Source organism: Phalacrocorax carbo, chromosome 3 (assembly GCF_963921805.1).
Source record: "Phalacrocorax carbo chromosome 3, bPhaCar2.1, whole genome shotgun sequence".
Classification (NCBI taxonomy): Eukaryota; Metazoa; Chordata; class Aves; order Suliformes; family Phalacrocoracidae; genus Phalacrocorax; species Phalacrocorax carbo.
Window position 1 is genome coordinate 101387406 of NC_087515.1, and position 27789 is coordinate 101415194.

General features: G+C 42.6%; 2 protein-coding genes across 7 annotated transcripts in view; one reads left to right on the forward strand and one right to left on the reverse strand.

Annotated features, from left to right (window-relative positions):
* Positions 1 to 15706, forward strand: part of RAB23 (RAB23, member RAS oncogene family) — a 17020-nt gene extending 1314 nt beyond the window's left edge. For 5 of the 6 annotated variants that reach the window (XM_064447865.1, XM_064447864.1, XM_064447863.1 and 2 more), the window contains 6 exons: positions 504 to 705; positions 1483 to 1568; positions 6566 to 6722; positions 8218 to 8300; positions 9562 to 9654; positions 10509 to 15555. In XM_064447865.1, the coding sequence (XP_064303935.1) occupies positions 551 to 705; positions 1483 to 1568; positions 6566 to 6722; positions 8218 to 8300; positions 9562 to 9654; positions 10509 to 10648 (714 nt within the window). In that variant the 5' untranslated portion in view covers positions 504 to 550 and the 3' untranslated portion in view covers positions 10649 to 15555. Of the gene's footprint in view, positions 1 to 503; positions 706 to 1482; positions 1569 to 6565; positions 6723 to 8217; positions 8301 to 9561; positions 9655 to 10508 lie in introns of all 6 variants that reach the window. The other variant, XR_010372299.1, reaches the window with a different exon arrangement.
* Positions 15707 to 18148: 2442 nt separating this feature from the next.
* BAG2 (BAG cochaperone 2) lies at positions 18149 to 26559 on the reverse strand. Its single transcript, XM_064447866.1, has 3 exons — positions 26271 to 26559; positions 20067 to 20176; positions 18149 to 19026 (listed from the first exon to the last, which is right to left on the reverse strand). The coding sequence occupies exons 1-3, from the start codon at positions 26453 to 26455 to the stop codon at positions 18626 to 18628; spliced, it is 696 nt and encodes a 231-aa protein (XP_064303936.1). The 5' UTR covers positions 26456 to 26559; the 3' UTR covers positions 18149 to 18625.
* Between the last annotated feature and the right edge of the window lie 1230 nt (positions 26560 to 27789).

Here is a 27789-nt window from a genome sequence, read left to right on the forward strand (position 1 = left end):
ATGATTTTTATTGAATACCTCAGAAAGACAAATTTAGACAAGCTCATAACAACTGGAGTGAGGGATATAATCACTAAATGTTACAGGTTTATGTCTTCAAAGCATCAGTGTTGGTGTTAGGTGACAATATCTGAACTGGGTAGAAGAGAAGAGTGGCTGAAATTAGCAGTTGCCGTACTTAAGACTGATGCTACATGCTGGGTTGATCAGCTGAGCATCTTGTATGTGTTAGCAGTGGAGCATCAGGAAAATAGTCAACATATGACAATACATTTGTACAGTGGAAGGATGTTTTTTATGAACAGTTATATTAATTCCCAATTAATAAGTGGCAAATCAAAGTACAGAGTGGCTAAAGTGACTTGCCCAAAGTCACTTAAGCAGTCTGTGGAAGAGCTGAAAATAATTTGTACAATCTTTGTGAATCCTAACGTATGGTCGTATTTCCTCTTGCTTTCTATTCACAGCATTTTTATGAACATAGCTATTTGCTTTGTTTACAGAATCGATAGTTGCCTGAATAACCTAGAGAGTCACTTAGGCTACAAAGATGTTGGAAGAAGACATGGAGGTGGCCATCAAGGTGGTGGTAGTAGGAAATGGAGCTGTTGGAAAGTCCAGTATGATTCAGCGATATTGCAAAGGGATTTTTACAAAAGACTACAAGAAAACTATTGGTGTAGATTTCTTGGAAAGACAAATCCAGTATGTATTAAACAGAAGTGATACTATTGATTTTTGCCTTTCCCTCTATTACTTTGTTCTGTTGTAATCCTAAGATTTACAGAGACTTGTGACAAGGCCTGCTGTCTCCAAAGCACAGTAAAGGGACTTGTTTTCTCTCTTGCACGGTGGGCTAAAATTACATCACTCTGTTTTCCATACAAGATTTAGAATTATCAATCAAAGAAAAAATAAAACTTGGAGCCTGTTGTACTAAGCTTTTTGACAAGTTTCCTTTGTATTCTACCACCTGATTTTTTTTTTTAATTTCTTGTGGAGGAAATGCTTATAGTAAAACAATTATGTGAATTTATTACCCCATCTAAATTAAAAATTGGAAAAAGATAGTTAAATATACCATAGATTTAGACTCTTTATGTAGTATAAGCGGATAATACCCAGTTACATTTTAATAAAATATTTCCATAAAATGGGAAATAGTATAGTAATATAAACTTTCAAAGCTGATTAAAAAGACAAAAGAAGTGTTATTCAGTTATTTCCTTATAGAGGGAAATGTAGAGGAAAAGGAAGAAATGAAGAGGAAAATGTAATATGGATTGTCAGGAAAAAGCACGTAATGTCATTGAGGGACTACTGGCGTAGCATGTTACAGAGGCGAATCATTATCAATATAAAGTTATGTTAAATTTGAACTGAATTACTCTTATATTGTAGACACAGAAATATTTCCATGTCAGTCATTTTTAATTGCTCTTGTTCGTTGTATTGATTACAAAACTATGTCGTATATTTCAGAGTTAATGATGAAGATGTCAGGCTAATGTTATGGGACACTGCGGGTCAAGAAGAATTTGATGCAATAACTAAGGCCTACTATAGAGGTGAAAATACTGTTTGTTATTTAGCAGGTGTTTGTGGTTTTGTGGTTTTTTTTGGTCTGTACATCTCTTAAAATATTTTCCTATCTCTGTATTGAGAATTTTAGTTATTTTGTGTGTCTGCAAAGCATTTTTAGTTCACCTTTTTCAGTTCTTAAATGTCTTTCCCCATCCCCCAAGATCCTTGCCTTAATTAAGTGTCATTTTATGCAGGATGCTCAGTAGTGACCTTTAAAAAACATAAACAAAATGAGACGAATATCTGCAGAGAATGTAACCTTTCAGACAATCAAGTGCAAAATTTTTTTTTTTCTTCTAAAAGTGTTTTCTTACTTCTGTAAGATATAGATTTGTAAATGTGCCAAAAACTATGGCTGAGGCGCTTATAAATTAATCCAAGGGAAAAAAAAATTCACCAGTTGTCCGACAAAGATAATTTACTATGCACAACAGTTCTCTAGTACGGACTGCCTTGAACATGTTAACACAACAGAGTAATAACAAAAGCGTATTTGTTTCATAAAATAGAACTATATTATTCAGTCATATGAAGGTAGGTTATCTATTTAGCCAGTTACAAACTGCACACTCAGGCTTTCTTTGCATATAATTTAACAATGGTTGTGAAAATCTTTCCTTTTTGTTTTGTTTTTTAACATAAGAGATATGAATGATTTGGCAAAGATTCCATCATTCAGTTCTTGTCAAACTAATTACCTGATGGCTGGGAGAGATATATCACTATGGTATAAAAAAATTACCTCATTTAGAGATAAAATAATAGTTATACCATGCTGTTTCAGAGTGGTCCTCTGACCTTTTTTTTATTCCGTGATCAATTTAGGCAACTAGTAGGCTGGGGTTGGAGGTTTTTTTGGTAGTAATTCTGGTTGTCACTTGCAATTGGTGATTACCGTTTCTTCAGAGAAAGACATTTCCTTTCCTATTTCTTTTTATGCTCATGCAGAAATAGATCATTCTCTTATTTTACAACTGCCAAGTTGAGCGCATGAGTTTTCAGAGGCAGTACTTGATTCTCTTGGAGCTTCCTTTTTACTCTGCTGGCCTTCACTTCTCTTGTGTGCTTTGCTCTCCTCAGTTGTTCCAAGCCAAAGTCTTTTTCTCCTAATTACTGGGACTGATATGCTAAAATATGGAGTGTTCAGAAGAACTTTAAAGTACACTTACTGGCCTCACTTACCACATATCTTGAGTATCTTGAAATCTTGCTCATGACTTGTGCCCAGCATAGTGCAGTTAGATCACAACCTTCAAGATCTTTGTACTGAAGAGGCTGCTGTGAAACGTGACATAGTCATCCTGTCGATACATGTTGCAGACAGCATGATGGATATATTAACAGTTCAAGCAATTAGATACAGTGACTGTTCTGCGCTAGACTTTGGCTCATGAAGGGCAAGGGAAGTTATAAGAGCCTGGAAGGCAATTTTGGTTTAGCATCAGGCCTGCAAGCACAGCATTATAGAGGAAGATCAAGCGTACTTTGGAAATGCAGGATTTCATTGCCATTTATTGCTGATAAAGGGAGGATATCTCTAAGGTGGGTAAGAAAGATGCTGGCTGTTACTTCAAGGTCTGCCTTTCCCGCAGGTCAGTGTGCCAGTATCATTACACTACGGCTTACGTACTCTCCTGGAACCTTGTGTATTGTCAGTTCTTTAGATATCAGCTGCTCATCCATGGTCACACAACGAATGCTTCAGAGCCTGTTTCTGAGCCCTTCTTGTCCAGGGACCAAATTCATTCAGCCTTGCAGAGAAACAAAATTGGAGCTGGCAGTGGATTTGTCATGTGGTTTTCTACGTACAGGCAAATACGTGCAGCCGGTGTAGCTGCATGCCCACAATCATACAGCACAAGGAGTCCAGGAGCCTAAATTCAAAGAGTTGAAGGAAACTCTGTGTGTATTTAATAATTTCTTTTTTATATTGTATCATGCATCTTACCAGTTTCTATCCAATGGAAATCGCACTTTTTTGAACTGGCTAGGTACTTCATTTATATGCTAAGCACATACAAAAGGGGCTGTCATTAGTATCACCATGTGTTCTGTCCATGTTACTGATGTTTCTCAAAGCAGTATTTTATCACTTCTTTGTCCATGCAACCTCTTCCGTACACTCCCACTGATAACTTGAGTGGACCCTTTTTAGGTTTTTGATGGAAAACAGACATCTTGCTCATTAGTCTGTTATTCAGTTGCTGATTAGGGAAATTCTCAGGCTTCGCATTTTGTTGCAGGAATAGTTAGACTTCATAATTCCCAAGCCTTCGTAGCATTGCTCTAGGTTGCACTTGTCAGCCGCTTTCGGCTGTAGTAACTATGGTAATGGGAGGGCTGCAAACTGTTCTGGGCCAATTTGGAGCAAGGCAGCCCTCTTTTGGGTACTGTTAGTGAGACTTTAAACCCTGCTAAGCCTGTTAAAGCCAGCCAGGATCCACAGCAGTGAGAACATCAACAGTAAACAGGAACTTCTGGATGATATGATTTGACCATGCATTTTATCTCAGTTTAGGGTTGAAGGAGCCACCATCAGTTTTATAGTGAACATGTGTTTTCTGTCATAGCCTGAAAAAGCTGAGATAAAGATCAGAAGAGTGAAACGAATAGGTGTCAAGCCCTGTGTCAGTCCACTCATGGCAAGGAATTTCTTTACATATTTTCTATTACATAGGCTTTGTACCATTCTGAAAAGAGAACATATGGTTACAGAGTCTGTGAGGATGGGGTAGTCTGCTGAGGATCTTTTGATACCTACTCAGCTGACAAGCTCATGCTCTGCTTGAATCAAATAGAGATGCTAGCACTACTCTCTAAAGGTTTCTTCTGATTTAGTCTAGGTGTGAATATCTTATCAGTGATTCTGCAGCCGGTCGGAACCTTTTTAAAATAAAGGTACAGGGGTTATCAAGGTAGTAATTGCATACAAAAAATCCTATGTCCTGTTCTTCAGTGCTTCAGAGTAGCTTCTCTTCTTAAATAATCATTTTGCAGGTTATTGGGTGAGTAAATTCTGATATTTCTTACAATCCAGTGATCAAAACCTTCAGCAGGTGTCTTGAAATACACAATTACATATAGAATATATGTATAGAATTTGTCTTTGTTGATACACAAGTGTATCTCCTGATGAGGAAAGACTTTTGTTTACTGTTGTTTGTTAACTTCCTGGTAAGAACCTTTAAATGTCAGGATCTTGAGAGTCCTCAAAAATATTGCAGTTTGATTCCTAATAATTCTCTTTAAAAAGCAGTATGGCCAAGCTGAGTTATTTTTACTGCCCCTGTCAACTTCATTCTACATGTGTTATATCTAAATTGAATAAGGAGGTCTGATGTTTTGTGTCACCCCCTTTTTACCTACCACATGCTAGGTCTTTTCCCTCTAAAGTTACTATTGCCAAGTTATCTCTGTGTTTTAGCATTCAGAAGGAATGGGTGGAAGGAGAGAGATGAAGTGAAACTGCCTTAGAGTGGAAACTTCACAATGGATTCCTTAGTCTTAAAACTGAACAAGATGTTGTTTACAGATGGTGAGAGTCTTTTAATAAATAGTCTCATCTCCAGTGGAGCCAGGGACCTTAAGAGGCTTTATTAAGCTGTGAGACAGGAAGTTAAATTCGGCATAGACAAATGCAAAGTAACTTGCTTTGGAAAGAATAATTATTTTTACACGTATCTCAAAGGATTCTAAGTGGAAGTGCATCAGAAGACTTGCATACGTTACAATATGGTGTGGACATCAGGGAAAACAAATTTTAGAACACAAGTAGTAGGGAAAAATATGGAAGACTACATTGCTACTGTTTTATTGGTAGAGCTTGATTTGAAAGTTCTTACTATTCGGTATAAAACCGTACCAAAACGGTCTTAATGGCATGTGAAAGAATGTTAAAGAGCACAGGAAAACTTCTACAAAGCTAGACTGAACTTGGCTTTGAGAAGATGTATAAAAGGAAGCCTAATAAAAGAACTCAAGTGCTTTGTGTCAATGAAATACAAAGACAAACAGAACACAGGAATGGGGGATACTTGGTGAAACTCATACATAATGGCATGCTATATGTAATTAGATTGGGATATTTGCCACAAGATAACACTGGAGTCTCAAAGACATTAGCTATCTATTCCTTTTACACTCCGTTACTAGAGTGTAGTTAATATCAAGTATATTAAAGGCATATAAATAATAGTGTTTCTCCTTGTGTTTAAGAGCAAAGAAAAGTAGTTTCTTTGTATATATACAACGGGCTACCGGGCAGTCAACAAATAACAAAGGACCACTGGACAGTCAAAAGGCTGTTCACTAATATTTCAAGTGTGGAAGTACCTTCTCAGTATCCATGGGTTTTAACCATTGTTTGCTAAGGCTGTTGCAAAACCATAACAAATATGGTACAAAACATCTTGTAGAATTTATCATAGTGCTGTGATAGCACAAGTATGAATTAGAAATACACTTATTTTCTCCAAAAAGCTACTGCACAATTTACTTGAAATAATCACAACTTTCTCTGAAAACTTTTAAGTTTTCTGCTTTTCAAAATCCATGAAGATTAGCATGAAGAGTAACGTGAAGTGTGCTTTTACAGATACTGCAAATATTTGCCTTCTGGCCTCTGTTAAGCTGTCTAGAAAACAGTGACCAATAAGCAAACCTCCCTTTCCCTTTTCCAGCATTTCCAAAGCCCTTGTATTCCTTTCCCCTGCATTCATGCACCATGCTGGAAATAGCTTGAAAGGTAACAGACCCATAACCATCATGAAGAATGGGTATGATGATCAAAATAACCTGGCAATCTATTTTAATTTGGGGAATTTATGACCATTGGTTTAACGAAAGCTGGTGGTAAAAGTGCACTTTTCTGGGAGAAACTTGAAAAATCCCTCATATTTGAAATACATTATATATGATTATTTTTTTTTTAATGTCTGTACAATGTTTTGTATTTATTTGTATTTGATTTGTATATTTTTAGGAGCCCAGGCTTGTGTTCTTGTGTTTTCTACAACTGACAGAGAGTCCTTCAAAGCAATCCCTATCTGGAAGGAGAAAGTCGTGACCGAAGTTGGAGACATTCCCACAGTTCTTGTGCAGAATAAGATTGATCTTCTTGATGACTCTTGTATAAAGAAGTAGGAGTTTTATCTTACTGTTTTTTTTAAGAACAATATATTCTGCCTGTATACAAGCATTTAAAAAAAAATATTAGGGAGTTTTTGGACGATATCTAGGTTGTCAAACCTCTGCCCTGCATCAAAACGTGCCCTAGAAGCACAGGTAACAGGTATTGCTGCATGAGTGTAGTTACTTGGGCAGATGTGCCTGCCAGGCTAGGACCTTTCTGTTTGCTTCATGCCACCTTCTGAAGTGTCAGCCAAAAAACTAAAGGAATAGTATGAAGAGTTTGTTTGTGCCATGTTATGATTTTTTTTTTTTAAATCAGAAATTCTAAAACTGCAAACTTTCTCGTCAAAATTTACAGTTACTGTTGAACTGTGGTGTGCACCAGTGAAGTTACATTTCCTAGTTTGGCTGGCTAAAATGATGATGTATTAAACAGTTTGTTTGAAAAAGTATCTTAATATTCTTTGCTTTGCTTTTCTTTCATTTGTTTTTATTGCTCATTTTTATCAAAACATTATAACTATAGAAATATGTATCCGTTAATTTTCTCAAGCTGCATGGTGCTGATCCTTCACTGTATTTTTCTTAACGGATTTTACTGTCAGTTCATTCTGCCTTTGTACGTGTGACCAATTTCATTCTTGCCATAAAATCATCTTAACAAATGCTAATTTTTATTTACCACAGCATATCATGTAGAAAATATCCCGTGATTAAGTTGATCATTCTCCACTTCTTTATTTCTATCATTTTCCTCAGAGATCTAAGTGACTTGGTTTTTTTGTTGTTTCCTGCACTGGCTTTCTTTTTTCTCTGTTTGCTGTCATTGATGGCATAAATCAGCTTCTACTCCCTCTGCAAAGAATACTGAGGATTTTTCAAAGGAAAAGCAAAAATGCGTTTGAACTCCTCCTTTACTCATGGTATGTCCCTTAGGTTTTGGTCTCAGAATACTCCATCTGCCTCAGTAACTTCATCTTTCTGATGACGTGATTTGGCTTCGTGAAATTTTTATAATTTCTGTCAGCTTTTTCTTAAAATTTAGCACAAGTTCTTTTTCACTTCACAGATAAAAGTAATTCTTTATTTAATCTCCACACTCATCTGGTTGCATAGCCTACTGCTTTATTAAACTATACTTCAGGATTACTTTTTTGTTGTTTTGACTTCGCAGTGGTAATTGTTCTGAGCCTGGTGCTGTTAATTGCAGCTTCCTTCCTTTTGGTTTCACTGACACATGTCTTTGAACCCTTGGGAAATTTTAGTTAATGAAGTCAATAAATACTGAAAAGCAATTACGTTTGGTCGTAAAGAAATGGCATGTAAAATACCTTCTTGTTACAGTGGAGGTATTGTAAAGAAATTAAGAATCAGGTGGTTTTTGACTAAGTTTCTTAACATACCCCACTGTGTTTTAACTTGCCATGAAGCATTTTGTCCATAAGAATGAATGCTGACAAATAATACAAATTAGTGTTTACAAAGTCTTCTTCTGTTGTGCAGCGAAGAGGCAGAAGCACTGGCAAAAAAGCTAAAATTAAGGTTCTACCGAGCATCTGTGAAGGAAGACCTAAATGTAACGGAAGGTACGAGATGCAGCAGAGCAGGTGTCTGTCCTGCCTGCTGCTGTACAGCACTGTACATCTCTAGTTTGGAGCTGATCTGTTACTTCCCATGTTGTTGCATGCTGTTGTCAATCCTTTTTATATTTCTTAGCAGCACACTTCACACATAGCTAGAATTACTTGGTACCAGTGTGTTAGGCCCGTTTCTTTGTGTACATCTACCCTTTCTCGTCCACAAACGGTGCATAGCTTTGATGTTTAGAAGTGCCAGTATCTTAAGGCTGCTTAGTTCTAATGACTGTCAGTAAGCACTGAGCTCTTAAAAAAATGATATGTGGAAGTTCAGTTATTACAATATACACATTGTTGAACAGAGAATTTTGTAATTGTTTAATAGTTGTTAATAAATAATTGATACGAGCAATTAGTTCATCGTTTAGTTATATTTAATAAAAGTTCATTAAAAGATTGGATCTCTTGCAGCCTTTTGTCTACCAATGATATTTTACTAGTTCCCAAGTATGTATATATTTAATTTCATGAGAGTACTCTTACAAAATTCAGTTACTATCTTTTGTGGGGTAGGTTTGAATAATCATGAATTATAGTCTCGGATAACTTATGCCTTGTTTAGTCAGGCAAACTTAATAGTAAACTAATTGTTTCTCCTTTGTTAACGTCATTCACCTTGGAAAAAACATCTACAAGAGAAAATGTGAAATGTTTCTGTATCATCTTTACATGATTTAAATAATCGTAACATATGTAGGTTCTGAAAATTCTCCTATAGTTGTGGATTTTTTCAGAATCCTGCATAGACTTTCTATACCCCAGCACAAATGAGGGTAGCCGTAGTTAATTAGTAAAATGTTGCTGCCAGGTTTTATTAGCCCTACTTCACTTGACTGCTACTATTCTAAGGCTTCTTGCAAAAAATGTGTATTAAATTCCTACGTAATTTTAAAAAGTTCCAAGTCGCATGAATTGGAGTGTTTGGCAATAGGTATGTGCCAGCTTCATTACAGGAGTATTGAGGTGTTTCTGTCTGCTGTGTAGGACCCTGGCACTGCAGTCTGTAACACCTGGGTAGGCATGGGACTAACTTGGCTCCTGCTCAGGTACACAGGCCTGCTGAGAGAGAGTCACTTAACCAGACCTTGCTAAACCTGTGGTGACAAATGCACTTCTGTCACCACATGGAATTTTGATATAAAGCTGTTATTGATACAAAGATTATTTTTGACCATACTCTAATGTACCTTTTTTCTTTTTGGCATTCCAGTTTTTAAGTATTTGGCTGATAAATATCTTCAAAGGCTCAAGCAACAAACAACTGAAGATCCAGAACTAATACATACAAGCAGTAACAAGATCGGTATGTATACTGGAATAAACACCGGAAGACAGTATTGTGTGCCGTGAAAGCTTATGGTCTCATCTGTTTCCTTAGGGAGTTAATACAAAGTGATCCAGGGTCTAATTATTACCGTCCTGTCTTAGGACGTTGTCTCCTTTCCTTCTGTAAAATAACTTTATGACTCTAAAGTGACAAGAGTGTCAAAGTGATGTACTAAAGTTCCTAGCTAATATTTGTCAAGTGCCCTTTTATTAAATTTATTTAAGCAAACATCGTGTAAGGACTTGAGAAAGGATGCTTGTTGGGTTTTTTTAATGTAGTGAGTATTAGCGTTACTCATCTTGGTGTGGATTTACAAGAGACTCACGGCGAAAGAATCTGGCGTGTAATCAGAAGGTCTTTTTGTAAGGGAACACTGAACTTCTGTAGTCCTCCTTTAAAGCATTTCTGAGTCAGTTAGTTTATTTTCCTTAAAGCACTCCCTTTTTATTCAGGCTTTTTCCTTGCCTTTATCTCAGCAAAGTTTCTAACTTTAAAACGGTCATATTTTTCTTCTATTATATTACTCAACTAACCATAGCTTTGTTACCATGCAATTAGTAGCATAGACATATGCAGATGAGCGCACATGCTGCCCTTCAATTACAGAGATGTATACCAGCTTCAAATACGGCCTGGCTAGTAATTTCAAATGTCTCTACTTAAATTTAGCTGCAAATTTGACACAGAAACAGATAAAGCCTTTAAAAATAAGAGTATGCATTTGAGGTGCACCACTGTGCCTTAGTAAGTGTTGTGTCTGAAGTGTTAATGTACTATGCTGCAGGAAGTAAAGAAATACAAATGCCTGCCTTGTCTTTTAAATTCTGTAGGTGTGTTTAATACAGCTGGTGGAAGTCGCTCCGACCAAAATTCTAGCACTCTTAATGGTGGAGATGTCATCAACCTTCGACCAAACAAACAGCGGACCAAGAAAAACAGAAGTCCTTTTAGCAGCTGCAGCATCCCTTAGACCACTTTTGGAGGGAAAAAACCCAACCCAGTGAGTTGGATGAAGTTGTGCAATTGAGTACAGAATAAAGCCAGCTGTAGAGGTATTTTTACCAGTGCTTTAGCAAATCTTGTGCCTATGGGATCCTTGATAGAGGGTGGATTTATATAAACTTGCTGATGCAGTGTTTTCTGGTGTGTAGAGTGAGACACCTGGCGGCAAAACACAGAACCGTGGCTGCCCCGTGCACTTTGTAAAAATTAGGCAAGCTGCTCCTTTTTCAAGGAAGTATTTACAGAGCTGGGAACTAGGTATCGCTGAATTGCAAAGCACGTGTAACGTAAGGGTAACACTTACAAGTATAGGTACAGACCAGAACACTATGGCCCAAGGTAAAGTAGCAACCTTGCAACTACATTTCAAAGAAAATGTTAGAATAGAATAGTCAGGACAGTAAGAAGATAAACGAAGAGCAAAAAGAAGACACTACATTTTCTGCCTGACTATATTAACACGGATTCTGGCAGTTCTGTCGGTGCAATATACTTGTCTTATGTATATGAGTGCTAAGGTGTATGTGTAAACTTTTGGTAGGAACATTTAGGCTAAATGCCAGTGTATACGTTACTTGGAGATCAGCTAACGATCGTAAAATAGCATCTTCAAAAAAAAATTTCCATTAAAAACGTTGCATTTCAGATGAGGCTTTCCCAGCTGCCACTGTGTACGTTTAACTTGCTATACTTTGGGCCTAAAAGCTTAGATTTAAAACTGTATGGTGCCAAAAATGCTCCTTCCTTTTACCTAACGCTGTGCTACAGGTGTTCTTGTAAATTTGTTTTTCTCAGTCTTAACAGGTTGAACAAATAACACAGCCTTTGACACTAACAGCTATTCGGGAGGGATGTAAAATATAATCATATTCCTGTTTAAATTTGATGGTTATATCCCGTTTTGCCTCTGAAAAAGGAACTTGCAAAGTGGTGTCACAAGATATTTATCCTCTTTGGAAAAACTTTCCATAGATACCATCAACTACATTATGGAGGGTCCAAAAAATTGCAGCTGATGACTGAATTATGTTAACGAGATGTTCCTGACTGTCATCTCAGATTCTAAGTTAGCTGCTGGTTGCAGAAAATCTAATTCTGCAAGATCAGAGACATGGCGAGAATTTTTCAAAGTGCTGAAGTAACTTCACAGAATTGATTTAGATGTTTAGGAGCCCAAATCTAAATTAAAGTTATTTGGGCTTAGGCTCCTAAATCACTAAGGTGCTTTTAAAAATGCCAAGCAAGATATCTTTTATTTACCAAAAATAAACACTTTATAACCCTCTTCAAGAACATGCATGCCTTTTAAAAACTATCCATTTTGTTTACATGTTTTTGTATGGTATGATCTAATTTTAACTTTCTAGGATTTCTACAACAAATCTGCCGGTGACAAATGCAAAATATGCTGCTTGAAAAAATTCAGAGTTTTAATAGTTTTTTAAATGGTGTATGAGAATGAAAATGAGTCGAGTGATCCTGTATATTTTTGGAGGAAGGATTTTTCACTGTGTGAATTGATGTAGGAAGCTTGACTTACTTTGTTTTTCTAAGTCAATGAGTGTGAAAACTGAAATGTACTCTTTTTCCCACTGTCTGCAGGGAGAGAAGTGGGTGGCAAGTTATGCACAAACACTAAAGGTCTCTGAACTCTTTTGTGTGTTTACTATACCAGACTTTCTACCGCGTACCGTTGTTTCTTTGACAAGCTGTTAGAGCATCTCTCGTTGCTGGCAAGAAGGCGGCCTTCAAGGCGCTTGATCCCCTTTGCTATTGCAGCGAAACCGTGTGTTCTTCACCGTAATGTTTCCTGTATTTTCTCTCGGATAAAGGCCTTTATTTTTTAACAAGTGCATTTAATCACTGTATGTGTGTATAAATGGAGTCAGGTCCTCGCTGTCTTGGCAATTTAAGAAGTAAGGTACTTAGGATAAAACTTAGGATCATACATCACGGGGCTGCCTCACAACTTCAGGCCGTGGGGTGGAGTGTGTGCATGAAGGATTTTGACAACTGTTTTTAGTATGGAAACTTCTACATTTCGTTGTCTGTCTGCCAGTTTCACATTTTTTATTCATTTTTCTTGAAAAAGAAACAAAACCACAAAGTGTCTGGAGCATCTCTTTTGCCTTGTTTGACTTTGTACAGAGTACTGAAAAAATAATTCTTTATTATGTCTAATGACCGTTTGTACTACCGCATAAGTTGTTTGTGTTTAAGGTCTGTCATTACAAACCACTGTTTCATGGACTGAAAACTCAGTAGACATTTTCATAGGTGGGGACCTGACAGACTTGCTAAATTTAGGATACGTTCAAATTTAGTACAGGTGCTTCAAGATAGGAACATATATTTGCAGCATTGGGTAGCGGTGAGTTGGAATTTCATTCCCACCTTAAATGTAAAGCAGCTCGCTCGTTGTGACTTCGCAGTGCTTGTTCTCCAGTACGACTGAGGTGGAGGCTGTCCGAATTAGTGTTTTTCTAGAAGTGCTCTGCATGTACGCTATTTGAAAACGTCATTTTTATCCTACTGGGGTTAGCGTGTAGATGTAAACCAGACGACTTGCGTATTGCAGGAATCCTTAGGTATTCTCATCGCTCTTCAGTGGAAGCGACTTCTGCCTGCTGGATGAAGAGACGTGCCTAAACGTTTAGCGCTCGCATTGTCCTTTGTGAATAACTTTTGTTAGAATCATTGCCCTGTTCTCCAGTCAAAGCATCCTCGTTAAATTATCATGTGTTTTAGTTACCAAAGCCTACAGGTGCAGGGCTGGTAATAAAGATGCCCTTCTCTGTGCACCTGTGTTGACCGTGTGGTGGAGGAGGATGTAGCTCTGTTACACCCGTGGCAGATCCGCACCCCGGACTAGGAGCAACACATGCTCCTACCACAAGACACAAAGTTTTGTTCTGAGAGTCGAAGCTAATTGCACTCCTCTTCTGTCTGCTAATATCTCTTGAACCAATCACCGGATGTATTATCTGAATCTTGCCAAAACCCTTTGCGTTCAGTGGAACAGCAGAAAACTTCAGTAATTGTTAAGGCCTTCGTGAAATAAGCATTCACTAAAGAGTACGACGCTGAAGCATCTGTCGCTGCCGCGTTGTATCCATTCAGTGAATGGGTGTTCTCCCGGTAGGTGGGGCATCATTTGGTGCAAAGCGGTAACGCTAGGGATGTATTTCCAACTGGAAATAACAAATCTCAGAGTTGTGAGACTGATCACACTAAGACTTTTGTGCTTGTGTGTGTCTGGTTAATTTTAAAAACAAATGGAAATATTCCACTTAAGGCAATTTTGGAACTTTCTTATTTTCAGTGCTTCTTAAGGCAGTGCTTATAGTTTTGAGTCAAAATGCCTGAATTACCATACTGTCAGCCTGATTTCCTGTTTAATTTTTTTATGCTTCAGTAAAATTTGTCCTTTTTTTATTTTGTCTCCACATTACTGGGCTACAGCATACCTGACACGTAGTTTTCTTGTGCATCGCATCTGCAGATGCACATTATGCTAAAGGGAACCGAGCAGCCCAACACCTTGTACTGCCTGGAGGTTATGCAGGGCTACCTGCGTAACACTCTGCGAACGTGCACTTTGAACGTGTTCGTTCATCTGTTCACGTTGATAGCTGCCAGTTAATACTAGAATTAATTATTTGCACTGTGGGAGTTCAGTCACACAGCATGCTAGCAGACACGCTTGTTGGATCCCGGTGCCGGTACCTGAACCCCTGCTGCTTTTCTGAACATAACTGTAGACCTTTGGCTGTAGTTGCAGAACCTGAACAGTGATTGTGCCTAAGCTGGAGAGCAAGCGTGGCCCCACAGCTTGATTTCATCAGAACTACCTTGCCATCTTTTTGTAGGAAGCAACAGTTGTGCATAGTCGTCGTCTTAATGCTCAAGGAGTACTGAGAGAAGAACATGTTTCTCTCTGTTAAATACGCCATCCGAACAGGTAGTTCAAATTATAGAAGAAAAAATGCAGCAATGTTTAGATTTAAAATGAAAGGCACTACAACAGAATAAGAGAAACTTTCAAACAGTTCCATGTCAAAGTGTTCTGTGTGAGTCGTCTCAAGGCCAGGTGAGCCCTCGTACTGAACTGGGCTCGTTCTCAGGTTTCTGGCAGCAGGGTGATACTGATAAATAGTTTGTGGAGTGGCTGCTCGTTCTTTTCCTGCTGAGATAAATGTGGTTCAGCAGAACTGACCAAAGTTGGTCAAAAAAAGGCAAAATTAATCCAGACTGGGAGAAAAACCGCTCTCCTTGCTAGAATAAAGACTCATCGTTACTAATAAACGATTTACTCTTATTTGCAAGTTCACGTGAATCTGAATGGTTAAAACAGATGATGTACATACCTGTTCTTATCACCGTCGTGATCTCAAGTAAATGTAATATATTTTTAGAAAAAAAAAAGTCAACCTAACTTAGAGTAAATCCTCAAGTGGAAAAATAAATGTTTAAAACTGATTATTCTGTGTATGCCTGTAAAATCCCCATGAGTTAATTCTGCTGTTCTCTTGTAAGTGACATGAGTTGTATCATGCAACTTGAACATGTTTATCTGATTACTGTTTGACCTGATACAGGTCACTACTTCTGTGGTTCTGTTAAACTGTCAGTGTATTAAATCACAAAAAAAATTGCTATAACCCTGTAGCCGTGCAACCTGAATCCGCTCCAGAAACTCATGTGCCTGATTCGAGTCTGCATGTTGCGAACAGTCGGGATCCGGGGCAGCACAGGTGCTCTCCAAGGATGAAGTGTGGGCATCCCAGCCTAACAGAAATGCTCTTCCTGAGCTCCTGCCTCCAATTTCTCCACCGCACGGTCCAAATACAAAAATACGGATTCTGTTCTCCTCTTTCTGGTCATCTTATTTTCCATGATTGGTCTGGCTAATACAGTGACATGGTTTAAATGAATGTTTGTAGATGCTGCAACTGGCATTAAACTATTACTAATATATCCAAGATAAAAATGCCTGATGCATTTTCTGAAAAGAAACAGGTAACTACTCACTGGGTCATTTTGTATTTGTGTTTTGGGTTTTTTAAATTCAGTAAACCAGAACTCAGAACATCCAGGTCTGCCTCTTTACCCAGGTATCTCAGGAGTCTGGGAAGTAGTATACTCCTGCTTCCTCTTTCATGCAGTTTTTCAGACAGAAAAACACTTTGCTTGCTTGACGCCCCCAGTAAGGATTAATTAGCAATGTTTTAGGCAGGAAAAAAAAATCTTAAAATGTGAGAAAACTCACATTTTTTTGGTCTCATATTTTTAGGTCAGGGCAGTGCATAACTACAGTGAAGATTTTGAGAAAACTGACGCTTGATGCTCTCTGGGTGGGGGTTTTTAGGTCCTTTGCAGCTGTGTCGTACTCAGCTCCTGCTGCCAGCCCCTGGGGGGGCCCTGTGCCCACCTGCGAGCTTCCTGCCATCGCTGAGGAAGTGTTTCATGCTCACAGATGGCCCCTTTCCAAGCCTGGCTCCCGCTGAGAAGTGGAACACAGCCTGGTTCTGCCGCTCGGGAGGTAACGGGACCAGAAGTTCACTGGTTTTTCTTAAACCTTCTTTGTCCCAGGTGTGTCTCGCCTGCTGAGCCTTGCCTTCTGAGCTTTGGGTTCTGACAACAGAGCTCTGAAAAGTGTGAAACTTTAATTTGTCCTTTTGTTGATCTCCATCAGGTGTATGATGCCAACTATGTTTAGCTATTTTGAGTTACTTTAAGGGTAACATATGTTTAAGATCGCCAGTGTGAAACTACAGGAAAAATAACAAAAGGTGTCTTTTGCAGTGTCTCACAGGTATGACTGTGTGAAAGAAACTTTAAGGAGGCTATCGCTGGTTTTAAAATTAGGTTGTTCAAATCTGCGGGATCTGTGATGGATGTGGCATATCCGTATGCCGCCTTAAAGCACAGGAGAGGGTAGCAACGGGTATTGCAGCCCCTGGGGGTGAGGCGACACAGGACTTAGGGAAGTGGAAAGCGAACAGAAGAAAGAGTTTTAAAAACTAACCAGTAATTTAGGTCAAAATAAGTCAAATCTATACTATGAACTGATCTGTAGATGTGCAGGTTGTGATCCTTTTGTCCTTGAGAACAAAAACACTTGTACAAGGGCTATAATAAATAAAAATACTTCTAGCTAGTAGTAAGTACAGTGAAGAGGATCTAAAAAAGAAAAAAACCCGTAACGCTCTTGGCCTGAATAACCTTAAAATGGCCTTAAAAAAGCAAATAGTGAAGGAATTTTCTAAGCCTCCATAAGCTGTGTTCAACTTCAGCATTTCACAGCACGGTTTCTGAGAACAACCTGCGCCCTGTGTCGTTGTCTGAGGTTTAATGCTGTTAAATAGCTGGAAGCTTTACCTTGTTTGCTGATGTTCACAAGGATCTAAAACATATGAAAGTAAACTGGTTGCTTTTAAGGTGGAATCACAGAATTAATCTCACGAGGTTCTCGGGAACTTTTTACAACCTCAAGGTCGAAAATTTGTTCTGGAAGCACCCACGTGAAATGCCATTTCTGTGCATAACTGCAGCGATGGTAACCTGGGAGCTGCTGAGGCTTCCAGGAAGCGCAGGTTCCCCCTGGCATGCGCTTGCACACAGAGGAGGAGTTTGAAGCCGCGGAGCTCCATGGCTCTGGTTGTGCGGGAGGAGCCCGCTCCCACCTTGGGCTAGTGTTCTGAGAGCACCTGGGTGGAAGCTGCGGGCAGCGGCGTCACTTCCAGCTCCCTCCTGCCCTGCTCACAGCTGAGCTTTCGTCTGAGTCAAGCTCGGGTCCCTGAGCAGCAGCCCAAGGGCTGGTCTGAGCCACAGAGCCCCACGCGCCGCTGCAGAGACTGTTCCCCTGCGACGACACGCCGCAAGGCTGAGGGGCGATGCGGGGTGCAAAATTCCAGGCTTGCCCTAAAAATCTGCAACTTTTGATCTAGAGCTGGTGAATTGGAATGTGGCAATGATGAGCAGAAATCGGGATGAGGGGAAGGAGGGTGGAAGAGAAAGAAAAACCTTCCCTCAAAGAGTAAGCAATATTAAATTTAAAAAGTGTAGTATTGCCCTACACAAGAAACAAATACGGCATCCTCTAGCTGAAAATTCAACCATTTTGCTCTGTTGAGCCACAGATAATGATGCAAAACCAATCTGTGGTATATTATCTTTATGAAAAGCTTCGATAAGATTATCTTATCTTTTAAAAAAACCACACAGCAACCTCCAGCTGACAGCTAGATGGCGGGCAGCAGGGCTGTTCACCGGGCAGGCGTGGAACGGTGTACGGCAAGAGCCGGAGCTCCTTCCTAGCCTTGGCTGTGACCTCTGGGTGGGCAGGTTGCCTTTTGCTTCCTCAGTTACAAACGGGAGGGCTCGGTCTGTCTCTTGCAAGTACTGTGAGCTGCATATGAGTAGTGCCAAATTATTCAAATTATAAATGGTAATGAGTAGGACAGTGTGGTGTTTATGAAAATACCATATACAGTTTATTAATGGTTTTTGATTTATTGCCACGATTTATCTTTTTTCCCCAAAAGTCTGGTTCACACACTAGGTATACAGCAGAGAAAAGATGAAATCTCACTATCTGACAAAATAACTTTAGTTTAAAAAAAAACAACCCCAGGAGAATGGAGGAAAGGCCAGATTTTGACGGTTGCTGACCGCTAAGCAGAAGCACAATTACAATTTGCGATAGAGCGGCATCGACTCTACAGGAGAACTCCTGCTAGCATTCTTTATTGCCGAAAGAAAACGCCAGTGCTACCGAAACCCATTAAATGCTCGCGCCTCGCAATCCCAGCCACGTTGGTGCGTGTGCATGCGTGTATACGCGCGTGCTTGTACAGAGAATTTTTGTTTTTCTTAGCTTCTGTGTGCATTTTATGGAGATTTGCTTGTCCTGCGGTTTGCCAGAAGCAACCAGGAGGATAGTTTAATCCTGTTTGCTGTTGCAAGACTGTCGAACAGATGATTTCTGGTGCTCCAACAACGTGATTGACTTTTCAGAATTTTCTAAGTTTCTGAGCAGAGTCTCTAGCCGCCTTTTGATTTTCTTCTGATCCTCAATGGCGCAGCCGATTACAACGGACTGGAATTTCTGATCGATGGGTCCCGCCGGCACGTCAGATGTGCACGCACCGTAGAGCGACATTAAGCGGATTTTGGCGTCTTCCAAGTCATCTAGAAGTTTATTGACAATTTCATCAATCATCTTCGTGGCGTGCAGTAGGGACTCCTGCTGCTGGGCATTTCGGATGGTTTCTACAGAAACCTCCACAGTGAGGGTTCGCCCCATCAGACGATTCGCTGTCAAGTTCAGTTCTTCTCTCTCACCTAAATCAAAAACGATGAGGTGTTCTAGGTTACAGGCGGCTACTTTCCCATGCAAGCAACATCTTCAAGACAATCAAACTGCCACAATGTTGCAATAAACAAGGTTGGTTTTTAAGTAAGTGACAACAAAATTTCCAGAAACTAGGTTTTTTTGCATTTGCCTGAGTCCTGCTGATTTCACGGAAGCGAGCGTCTTCTGATTTGGAATGAGGCATTAAGCTCTACTGAAAAATGTGCGCAGCGTTTTTGCGCTGCTGACACGATGCTCGCTGTGTCGCATTAGAGCAAAGCGTACAATATTATCGGGAAACATGACTCATTAACAGAGCGGGCACGTTAAGGACCTTCTGTGCCACGTAGGGGAGAGATTTAGTCAGTACCCCAAAAGGCCACAAAGACAGAACAGGTTTCTGGCTACCTGATGCAGGCAGGGGCTATGAAAAAACTGGTTTTCTATTTTCTGCAAACTTAGTTTTTCCTTAAAATATGGACACAACACGTTTGGCATAACGTTATGGCACAACATGGAGGCTCTAGAAGAGCCGCTAAACCAGCAATTTACAGCACCTAATACAAAACATACAGATTTAGGGAGTATATTTAAAGCCATGTATCCCACAATGATCTTAATCATCAGGTTATTGCAGGGCATATGCTTTGGAGCACTCACGCCTGGCTAGGAGTCAAAGCCAATAAAATGCTGGGTTTTTTCAACTATATTTAATCATTGTCATCATTATCACCAGCTTCTCTCCCTCAGCTGAACTATATTAACTCTGTTCTTGAAAATGAACCAGTGAATCTGCGTATGGCGGGCTTTCACAAGCCATGGAAGTGACATCCGTGGCAGACCATCCAGCTGACCAGTACATGAATTTATGCAGTCAGGAAAAAGGGGAACCCAGGGTACCGGATGGCCCTCAGTGGGCTCCAATGCCCGCGTCTTCACCGGCAGCAAGCGACCCAGCAGAGCTGCTCCCTGTGCCGGGGCTGTTTTGGCTTTAGGCCGGTGCAGAGGGTGTGGCAAAGCAGCTGCTCACCTTCGCTGATGTGCCTCATGTCCTGGCTGTTCTGTATGTTGTGGATCATTTCTAACAGGATTTCTTTCTCTTGTTCCATAGCCGACGCTGCGTCTCGGAAAGCCTCTACCCTGAACATGGTTGAACCAAAGGAAATGTTTAAATAATAAAACAGCTGTTCACCTATATAGCTGCCAGAACTGTTTTTTTAAACTTCAGCTTAAGAAGTACAGTCAGTTCTTTATTATCTATGAGCCAGACTCTCCCATTTCGTGACCTTCTCCCATATCTTAACAACTTCACTTTTCAAGACTCAATAGAATTTTAAAAACAAACAAACTGGGGGGCAGAAACACCAAAACAACAGTAATTTGATCAGACTTAAAAATCTTTTCTTTTAGTGACAGCGCTGTTCTGTCCTACTCCACGGTTAGTCTGGATATCCAGAGCACGACGGTTTCGCAGCCCTGTAGCACAAGTGCTGTAGCTCATTGGCAATTATCATCAGCTGCCTAATGAAAAGAGAAATGGACCGAGTCCCCACCAGGGAACTTGGGGTGAAGGTCAGCGCAGAACTCCTACTGCCCACCTTCAAAGCAACAAACACTCTGGAAAACTCAAACCACTGCCTTGTAGCCCAACGACCCCTTTCAGGAGGGAGAGAAATTGGCGAGAGGGATAAAGCGCATGCACTTTCATTAACGTGACAAGGGCTCCCCTCCCCCTGCGTATGGGCCTTGGTCGCTGGGAGAAGATGCTGGGCTGCCTGCCCTCATGGCCACTGGTGTTTTCCATGGAGCGATGCTCACTGTGGCTCACACAGGGAGGAAGCATCTCTGGGAGCAGCTCCTATTCCTGGGCTTGCAGGGAAGCATGAAACCCAGTTCCTCCTGAAACAGGACCCTTACTCCAGTCCTGTTCACTGTGCTGAAACTCACAGGGGATGTGGTGAGGGTGAGGGAAACGCCTGTCAGAAACGGTCTCCCTGGTAACTATTTGGTCTCGGTAAGTTGCCTGGTTGTGTGCCCGCAGGCTGCCCTCCTCCTCCTTGTACAGGCTCTTCTGGCCATGGGCAATGTGAAAACGCCATACTAGAAATCTGAGTCTAGCTCCTTAATTCACATCTTATTCCCTACCATGGTTTTTGGGAGAGAGCTTTTGTATTCAGCATACATTCTTTTCCATCTGGAGAAGCACATCTGGGAAGCATTGACTTTGAGACTGGGGACGAGAGGGTAACACCCCCCTCCCTTGGCTTTGCCCTGGAGGCTTGAGGGTAGCAGCGTGCAGACGGCTTGCCAAGCTTTAACGGCCTGCAAGAGTTGTGCCAAAAAACATCAGCTCTGCGCTCCCAGACCCCCCCCCAGAAAAGCTGAATGTGATGTGAACCTGGCTGACGGGTGCTTTCAACGCACCACTCAGGTGGTCTAGCTGCTGTAAACAGCACGGGAATCCATCTATCCTGAAACATTTATTAAAGCTGGCCAGAAAAGGGGAAACAAACCAAAATGTTGTTAGGTCTCTTAGATGTTCTGCGCTCTTCAGCGTTATTGGACGCTGCCCCGAGACAGTGGTGGCCCATCATCTCTGCTCCTACAGAAAAGGGCTCGTCTGATGCGATAGGTACGGAGCTGCTGCTCCTCCCTCAAAGGCTGGCTGGGGCAGGTAACTTCAGAAAAACAGCAGTAAGAGAAAAGAGAGCAAAAAAAGGCAGAAGGCGACCATCTGAGGATATAGTCACGCTTCACATGCAGCCTGCTCATGAAATGGTTCTGTTTTACAAAATATTTAGCCTAATTTAGTCCGTGAAAGCACAGGCTTCGGGCCTTGTCTTTAATGTTCATTCTGAGGAGGAGTGGGAAAAGTTAATGCAATGCAAATTCTTGCCAGGAGCAAATATTTTTAATTATTATTTTGGACTGGTTAGTAAGAGCGATGAGGCAGGTGGAGTCATTTCATGCTTCAGATGTCTGCACTTTATAATTTAGGAAGTCTAGCAACATTTTCATAAATGCCTTACCAAGCCTTTTTAAAAAAATAGTATCTTTCACAATTTAAAAAATGCATTGTGGTCACTCAAAAGATTAAAATTTGGACGTGTAGAATTTCAATTTTAGCAACGCTTTTACATCAGATCCAGTGTATCATTGTACTGACTTAAAAACCAGAGGTCTGCCTTCGGCGGATGGATCAATCCGCAATTTCCACAGGCTTTGCTGGCTCCTATGAAGAATGTGGAAAAACTGCATTGCAGAGATGCATCCTGAATGGGTGCAATTCTAAGAAGAGTGCCTAAAACATCATAGCTTCCAAAAGCCAGCTACTAGTACACAAGGTAGGGCCTAAAAGCCAAATGAACAAAATTAATGATTGTATTCTGCAAAAAAAAAACCCCCATGATTTACCAACTAGAAGTTTAATTGGCGTTATGTTACAGAAGGTCATATAACCAGATCTTGAGAGCTGTTTTATTTGTAGTAGCTGCTTCTGGGGAATTATTTTAACCACTTTTTCAACTGCAATACAGAGCGCCGCACAACTAAAATCCACCGGGATTTTAATATTAGTGTATTTGCTTCCATAAACGGCAGTCAGAATGAGCGCCTACCCCAGCACACAGCATGGGGAGGAGGCGCAGTAGCTCCTGCCGCCAGGGCAAAGGGACAGGAAAGGAGCACAGCGCGACTCCCCCACCCCTCTGCTACCCCTCTGAAAAATGTCCATCTTGACCAATTATTAGCAGTGTGATGGGGCTAAAGAACCCTAAAAACAAAACTCCTCGGGTTTCAGAGACCTCTCGAGGGCAGGGTGGAGGCACAGCGTGCTAGCACAGCGTATTGGCAGCACCTCAGCAGCCAGCCAGCAGGAGTTACAGACTAGGACAGAAGCAGCAGGGAGATGGCCTGAGAAAGGCAAGACAAGGGAGCGGAGGAAACAGCCGGCTGTCACTGCTAGGGGCCTGGATCACATGGAGGTCAAAACAACAGGATAGGATCACTTCGAACAGCGCTCTAGCGGGGGAAGCAAAAACAAAAAGCAAGGAAACCACTCACACCAGCCTCAGGAAAATAGTGGTCCTGAGAAGAAGCCAGGGGACTTTATTGAGGTGAGATGCCCACCATAGCCTCACCTCATGTCACCGCCCCGGCTTGTCCCGAGGCCTACGGTTGCCTGCCCCTGTGCTGGGGTGGGTCGTGCCGGCTCCTCCTGGCCCCCAGGCCACAGCCCCGGAGAGACCCCGGCCCCGGCAGGCACTGCACACCTCTCCTCCTCACCCTCTGCCAGAGCGTCAGGTCCACACCTCCCAGTCAGCTCTCGTAACTTCCTTCCTAAAATGTGCTTTAACTTCAGAGGTTCGTGTAAATCTTTACTTTCTTGGGGTGGGGGACAAAAAAAATAAGTTTGGAAGAGATAAACCTCTAGCAGAGGTGGCTGCTGTGGAAAAGGGTGGAAACACAATCCAAGTCTCAAAAATCCAACCAACCAAATACTAGAAGGCAAAGAAAATTCTCTCCAGGCAGCAGTATGGTCTTAGAAACTTCGAACAGATTAAAACCTCCAATCGTATTTTTACTCAGAGTATATTTGTCACTTTGAACATCAACTAAATATTCCATCCATTACCTAAGACGAAAAAAACATTCCTTCCTTCTGACTTTTCCCAGCACGGGAGCGATTAGCCATGCAGTGCCTTTCTTTCCTACATACCATTTACATGAGCAGAGCATTCCCCTGAGGAACAGGTGGACCGGCCTGCGCTTTTGTTTCCAGCTGAGCAACTCGATACCCGCTTTCTTATGACAGCTGCAATAACTCCGGCCTTTAAACTACTGACAGACTTAAATAACTCACTGTTAAAGCTTGCGCGCTGGAGGTGCAGATAAGTTTTCAAAAGAAATAAGAAACATCTGAAAGCAGTGCAGCTTTCTTCCTGAAATGGAGCTAAGCGCGCTAGATGGAGACAAAGTGGGGGGTTTCACCCCGGCATCCTCAGCTGCTCAAACCAAGTTTCCGTTCTCAGGTGAGCGGTCCCATGAACACACAAATGAATGGTGGGGGAACATGGTTGTTCCGAAGGAGAACAGGAGAAAAAGTACAAAAAAATTAAGGTGTTTTTTTTTTTAAAAAAAGCAAGAGTTTGACTTATCTCACCACGTCATTACACCTAGGACTGCATGTTCACTTAACCACCAGAACACAGTGACTCATAAACAGAGACTCTGGTCCCGCTTCCAGATGCTCCCGAGACGTTTTGGCATTCGCCAGCAGCCAGGGCAACACGAAGGTCCAAGCCCTTACAAGGGACAAACATGCCAACTGCCCCTCTTGCCGGGGGGCTCACTCCCTGGCAGCCAAATTAATCCCCCTTTCCTGCTCACACTTGTTCCAGAACAAAGTCCCTCCGCAAACACCTATCAGGGAGGTACAAAAGTACCCCGTTACTGTCGGAAAAGCAGCTCTCATGGTGGAACAGAAGGGAGAAAAGGGAAGGCTGTCCAAGCCACAGCATTTCCAAAGGGGAGAGAGTTGCCTCAGGGTTTGGGTGACCTTAAGCAACTTGAGACTTGAGGATTGTCGAGGGGTTTAATTAAAAGCTATAGTTAACTTTGACAAATTTTCACTTATTATATCTACAAGCAACATCTCGAGGGTCTATAGCTAAACTAAACTGGCTGGAGAAGGAAGAAGTGTGGAAGCTCTTTCTCCTGTCATTCAAATAACTTTGGAATGAGGCATGTTGATTAGTTGTGCATGGGAAGAAAAAAAAAAAGCTTCAGTGACTTTAATCAAAGTAGTTTGACTCTTTTTTCGTAACTGTTCTGCATCGAGAACTATGCCTGTTTGAAAGACCCGCAGCAAACTGGGAAGTTTAATTTGGGGTTTAATTTCCGGTTAACCAAACCGCCTGCTTTGTTTCAGAGTCGCTCAGCAAATTTAAAACACAATTTTGCATATTCTGATGCTCATTTTGTGATGGTATATTCATGCGCTCGACCTGGATGTGAGCAGCGAGACTTGTTTGTTTGCAGACAGTGGTTTTGTTTAGTCAAATTCGGAGAAGCCTGTGAAGGACTTCAAGGAGATGAAATCAAGCTAAGTGAAAGGCTGATATAATAGCACAGAAAGTCCACTCCTGAATAATGCAAAGTAAGGCCGGCAGAAAGGGGAAAACGTAACTCCTGTACCCCACAGAGCCTTTTTAATTACAGGAAAGTCCTAGAAACATTCTGGGTGGTTCTGTGCAAGCCGCTGATCAATATGCGGCTTTAATGAAGGAAAGGGCGTGTTGAAACAGTACCGGCAGGAGGTGAATCAGTGGTACACCCACGGCACCCTGCGCATCCATCCACCTCAGAGAGGGCACTGTGTAATTAGACAAGAGTAGATAGGACAAGGAAGACGATCAAAGGCAAGGAATTGTCTCTCATGTGGCCAAACTGGGAAAAAAGAAATCGAATGGGATTATCTGGGGAACATCAAGTAGCAGGAGGAGACAGGATGCGTCTTGGCGCAAGGAAGAAACATGCATCGTATTTGCAATTACTTTGGAAAAATACAGCTAAGTTGCTGTTTGCATGATGGTTATGTGACTTACTGCCCTGCTCCCTGAAGGTGGGCATAAACATGGGTAACAAGAACATCCACAGCTGAACCCGCGAGCGCAAAGGCACGTTTGGGAGACACGAAGCCTCATGCGCCGGTGTTCAGCACCGCGGCTTAAAGGTTTGCAAGAGCCTCCGAGACCCTGAACGGCACGTTTTATCCTTGGATTTCCTGCGTTTTCTTGTAAGACACCTGCCCGACAGCTGGGGGACGGGGGCTGCTGGGGGACGGCGCGGGACGACAGACGGCGGCCCGCGCGGCCCGCGCCACCGCTGCCCGCCACAGGCTCCCCGAGCCGTAACGCGTGACAGATCCGCAAAAAGCCGCCTGCGCTCTGAAAAAAAAAAGTCTATTTTGAGACACTCACATACATATTCCTGTTTCCGAGTCTTTCCAGGCCACGCCATTTCACCTCAGAGCAGCAGCTGCCGAACCCCCGCCGATGAGGGGGATCCTTCTTCCCTGGGTCACCTCAGGAAGCCTCGCCCCAGCGCCGCTCCCTCCCCTCCCGCCGCCGGCCGCCGTGAGGAGCCGGAGCGCGGGGCGAGGCGGCTCCCCGGGCCCCGCAGCGCCCGGCCCCCTCCCGCCGCCCGGCCCCGGCACCCCCGGCCCCGGCCCCACCTGAGCTCCAGCTGGTCCAGGTTCTCAAGCAGGCGGCTGGAGCGGTCCGCCATGGAGGTGGAGCGGTAGAAGCGACCTCGGAGCTGCCCGCCGGACTGCTGCTGGTGCTGCTGGTGCTGCTGGTGCTGCTGCTGGTGCTGCTGCGCCCCCTCGCTGGCCTTGGCGCTGATCTTGGCCTGAGCCATAGCACCCGCCTGCTGCCGCCGGCGGATCCGCGCTGCGGCCGCTCCCTCACCGCGTCCCGCAGGCGGCGGCGGCCGAATGCCGGCGCCTCGCTCATGGCCAAAGAAGGAGCCCGCCCCGCCGCCCGCCCCCGCGGCCACCCCGCCTCCGCGCCGGGCCGCGGCCCCCGGGCGCCGCCTCACGCAGCTCCACGGGCCGCTCCGCCTCGCCCGGCCCCGGGCGGGACACACGGACACCGCGCCATTGACCGCGGCAATGACTCCATCAGCCAGCCGGGGGTGCGGGTGACGGGCGGGGGGGGAACCCGCCGGGGGACGGTGGCTCCCTGTCGTTACCGACAGACACCTCGGTGTCACCCCGCCTCCCGTCCCCCGCGGGCTCCGCGGGGCGCAGGCACCCCGAGCTGCCCCGGCCCGTCCGCGACAAAAGGAGCAAAACCTGGGCCGGCCAGAAGCAGCACGAACTCTGCCTCTTGCTAAGCCAGAAGCGAAGGGAGGAGTAATGAGGTTTTCAGTATTAGCCTTGTTCGAGGCGGTAGCTGTAAGGATGAGGAGTTGCCTTCCAGAACTGTTCCATATGGTTAGTTCATTGGTTTGCTCTTTCATTAAGGAAAGCAAGAAACGCCACCACCACGCAACTGTTCTTAGATAAAGCTACCAAAAAAAGTGAGCTACATAGCTGGAGCTTCTGAAAACGCAAGAAATGGGAGGAAGAAAGCAAGAAATGCATTAAAAACCCAGAAGCCTGTTTGAGGGGAGAAAAAAGTTGGAGAAAAGTAAACCAGAGACAGCCCTTACTGTAAACAGAACCTGAACAGCATTCCTAAAAGCAAGGTACTGGAGGTATTGCTGCTGATAGCACATCTTTCTGGTGCCAGCTGTAAGAGGCCCCTGGCTACCTGCACAAGAGGGGCTGTTCCACCAGCCCTTACTGTCCAAGATGATACAAAAAGGCTTACTGGAAAGAAAAATGTTCACTGTAATGTTCTCTCTCTATGCCACAAGGAAAAAATATATCTGTTTCATGGTGGCCAAGGTAGTGGATCAACATCTAGTAATGACGTGTTGCAATATTGTATTTAACCTGACTGTATGGAACGGTACCTCCTGTCCCACGAGCAGCCACTGTACCAATTTAGCGAACGACTCGCACACAATCTCTTGTACTTCAGGTTCCTGCTGGGAGCGTTGGTTCCAGCCGCCCAAGTCACACACAAGGCTTTACATGCCAATACTGTGAGTATTTAAACAGGAATTTGCTTATGCCAAAAGTCCAGGTTTGAGCAAATACACTGTGGTTCTAACAGGCCAATTTCTGGCACCCAGCTAAGAGGGAT

What these genes read in the sequence shown, in the direction of transcription:
- BAG2 (XM_064447866.1), bottom strand. Translation starts at nt 26,455, where the DNA reads ATGGCTCAGGCCAAGATCAGCGCCAAGGCCAGCGAGGGGGCGCAGCAG. An exon ending in CTGGACCAGCTGGAGCTCAG is followed by an intron (nt 20,177 to 26,270) that starts GTGGGGCCGGGG and finishes AACCATGTTCAG; the next exon opens with GGTAGAGGCTTTCCGAGACG. An exon ending in CATGAGGCACATCAGCGAAG is followed by an intron (nt 19,027 to 20,066) that starts GTGAGCAGCTGC and finishes TTTTTGATTTAG; the next exon opens with GTGAGAGAGAAGAACTGAAC.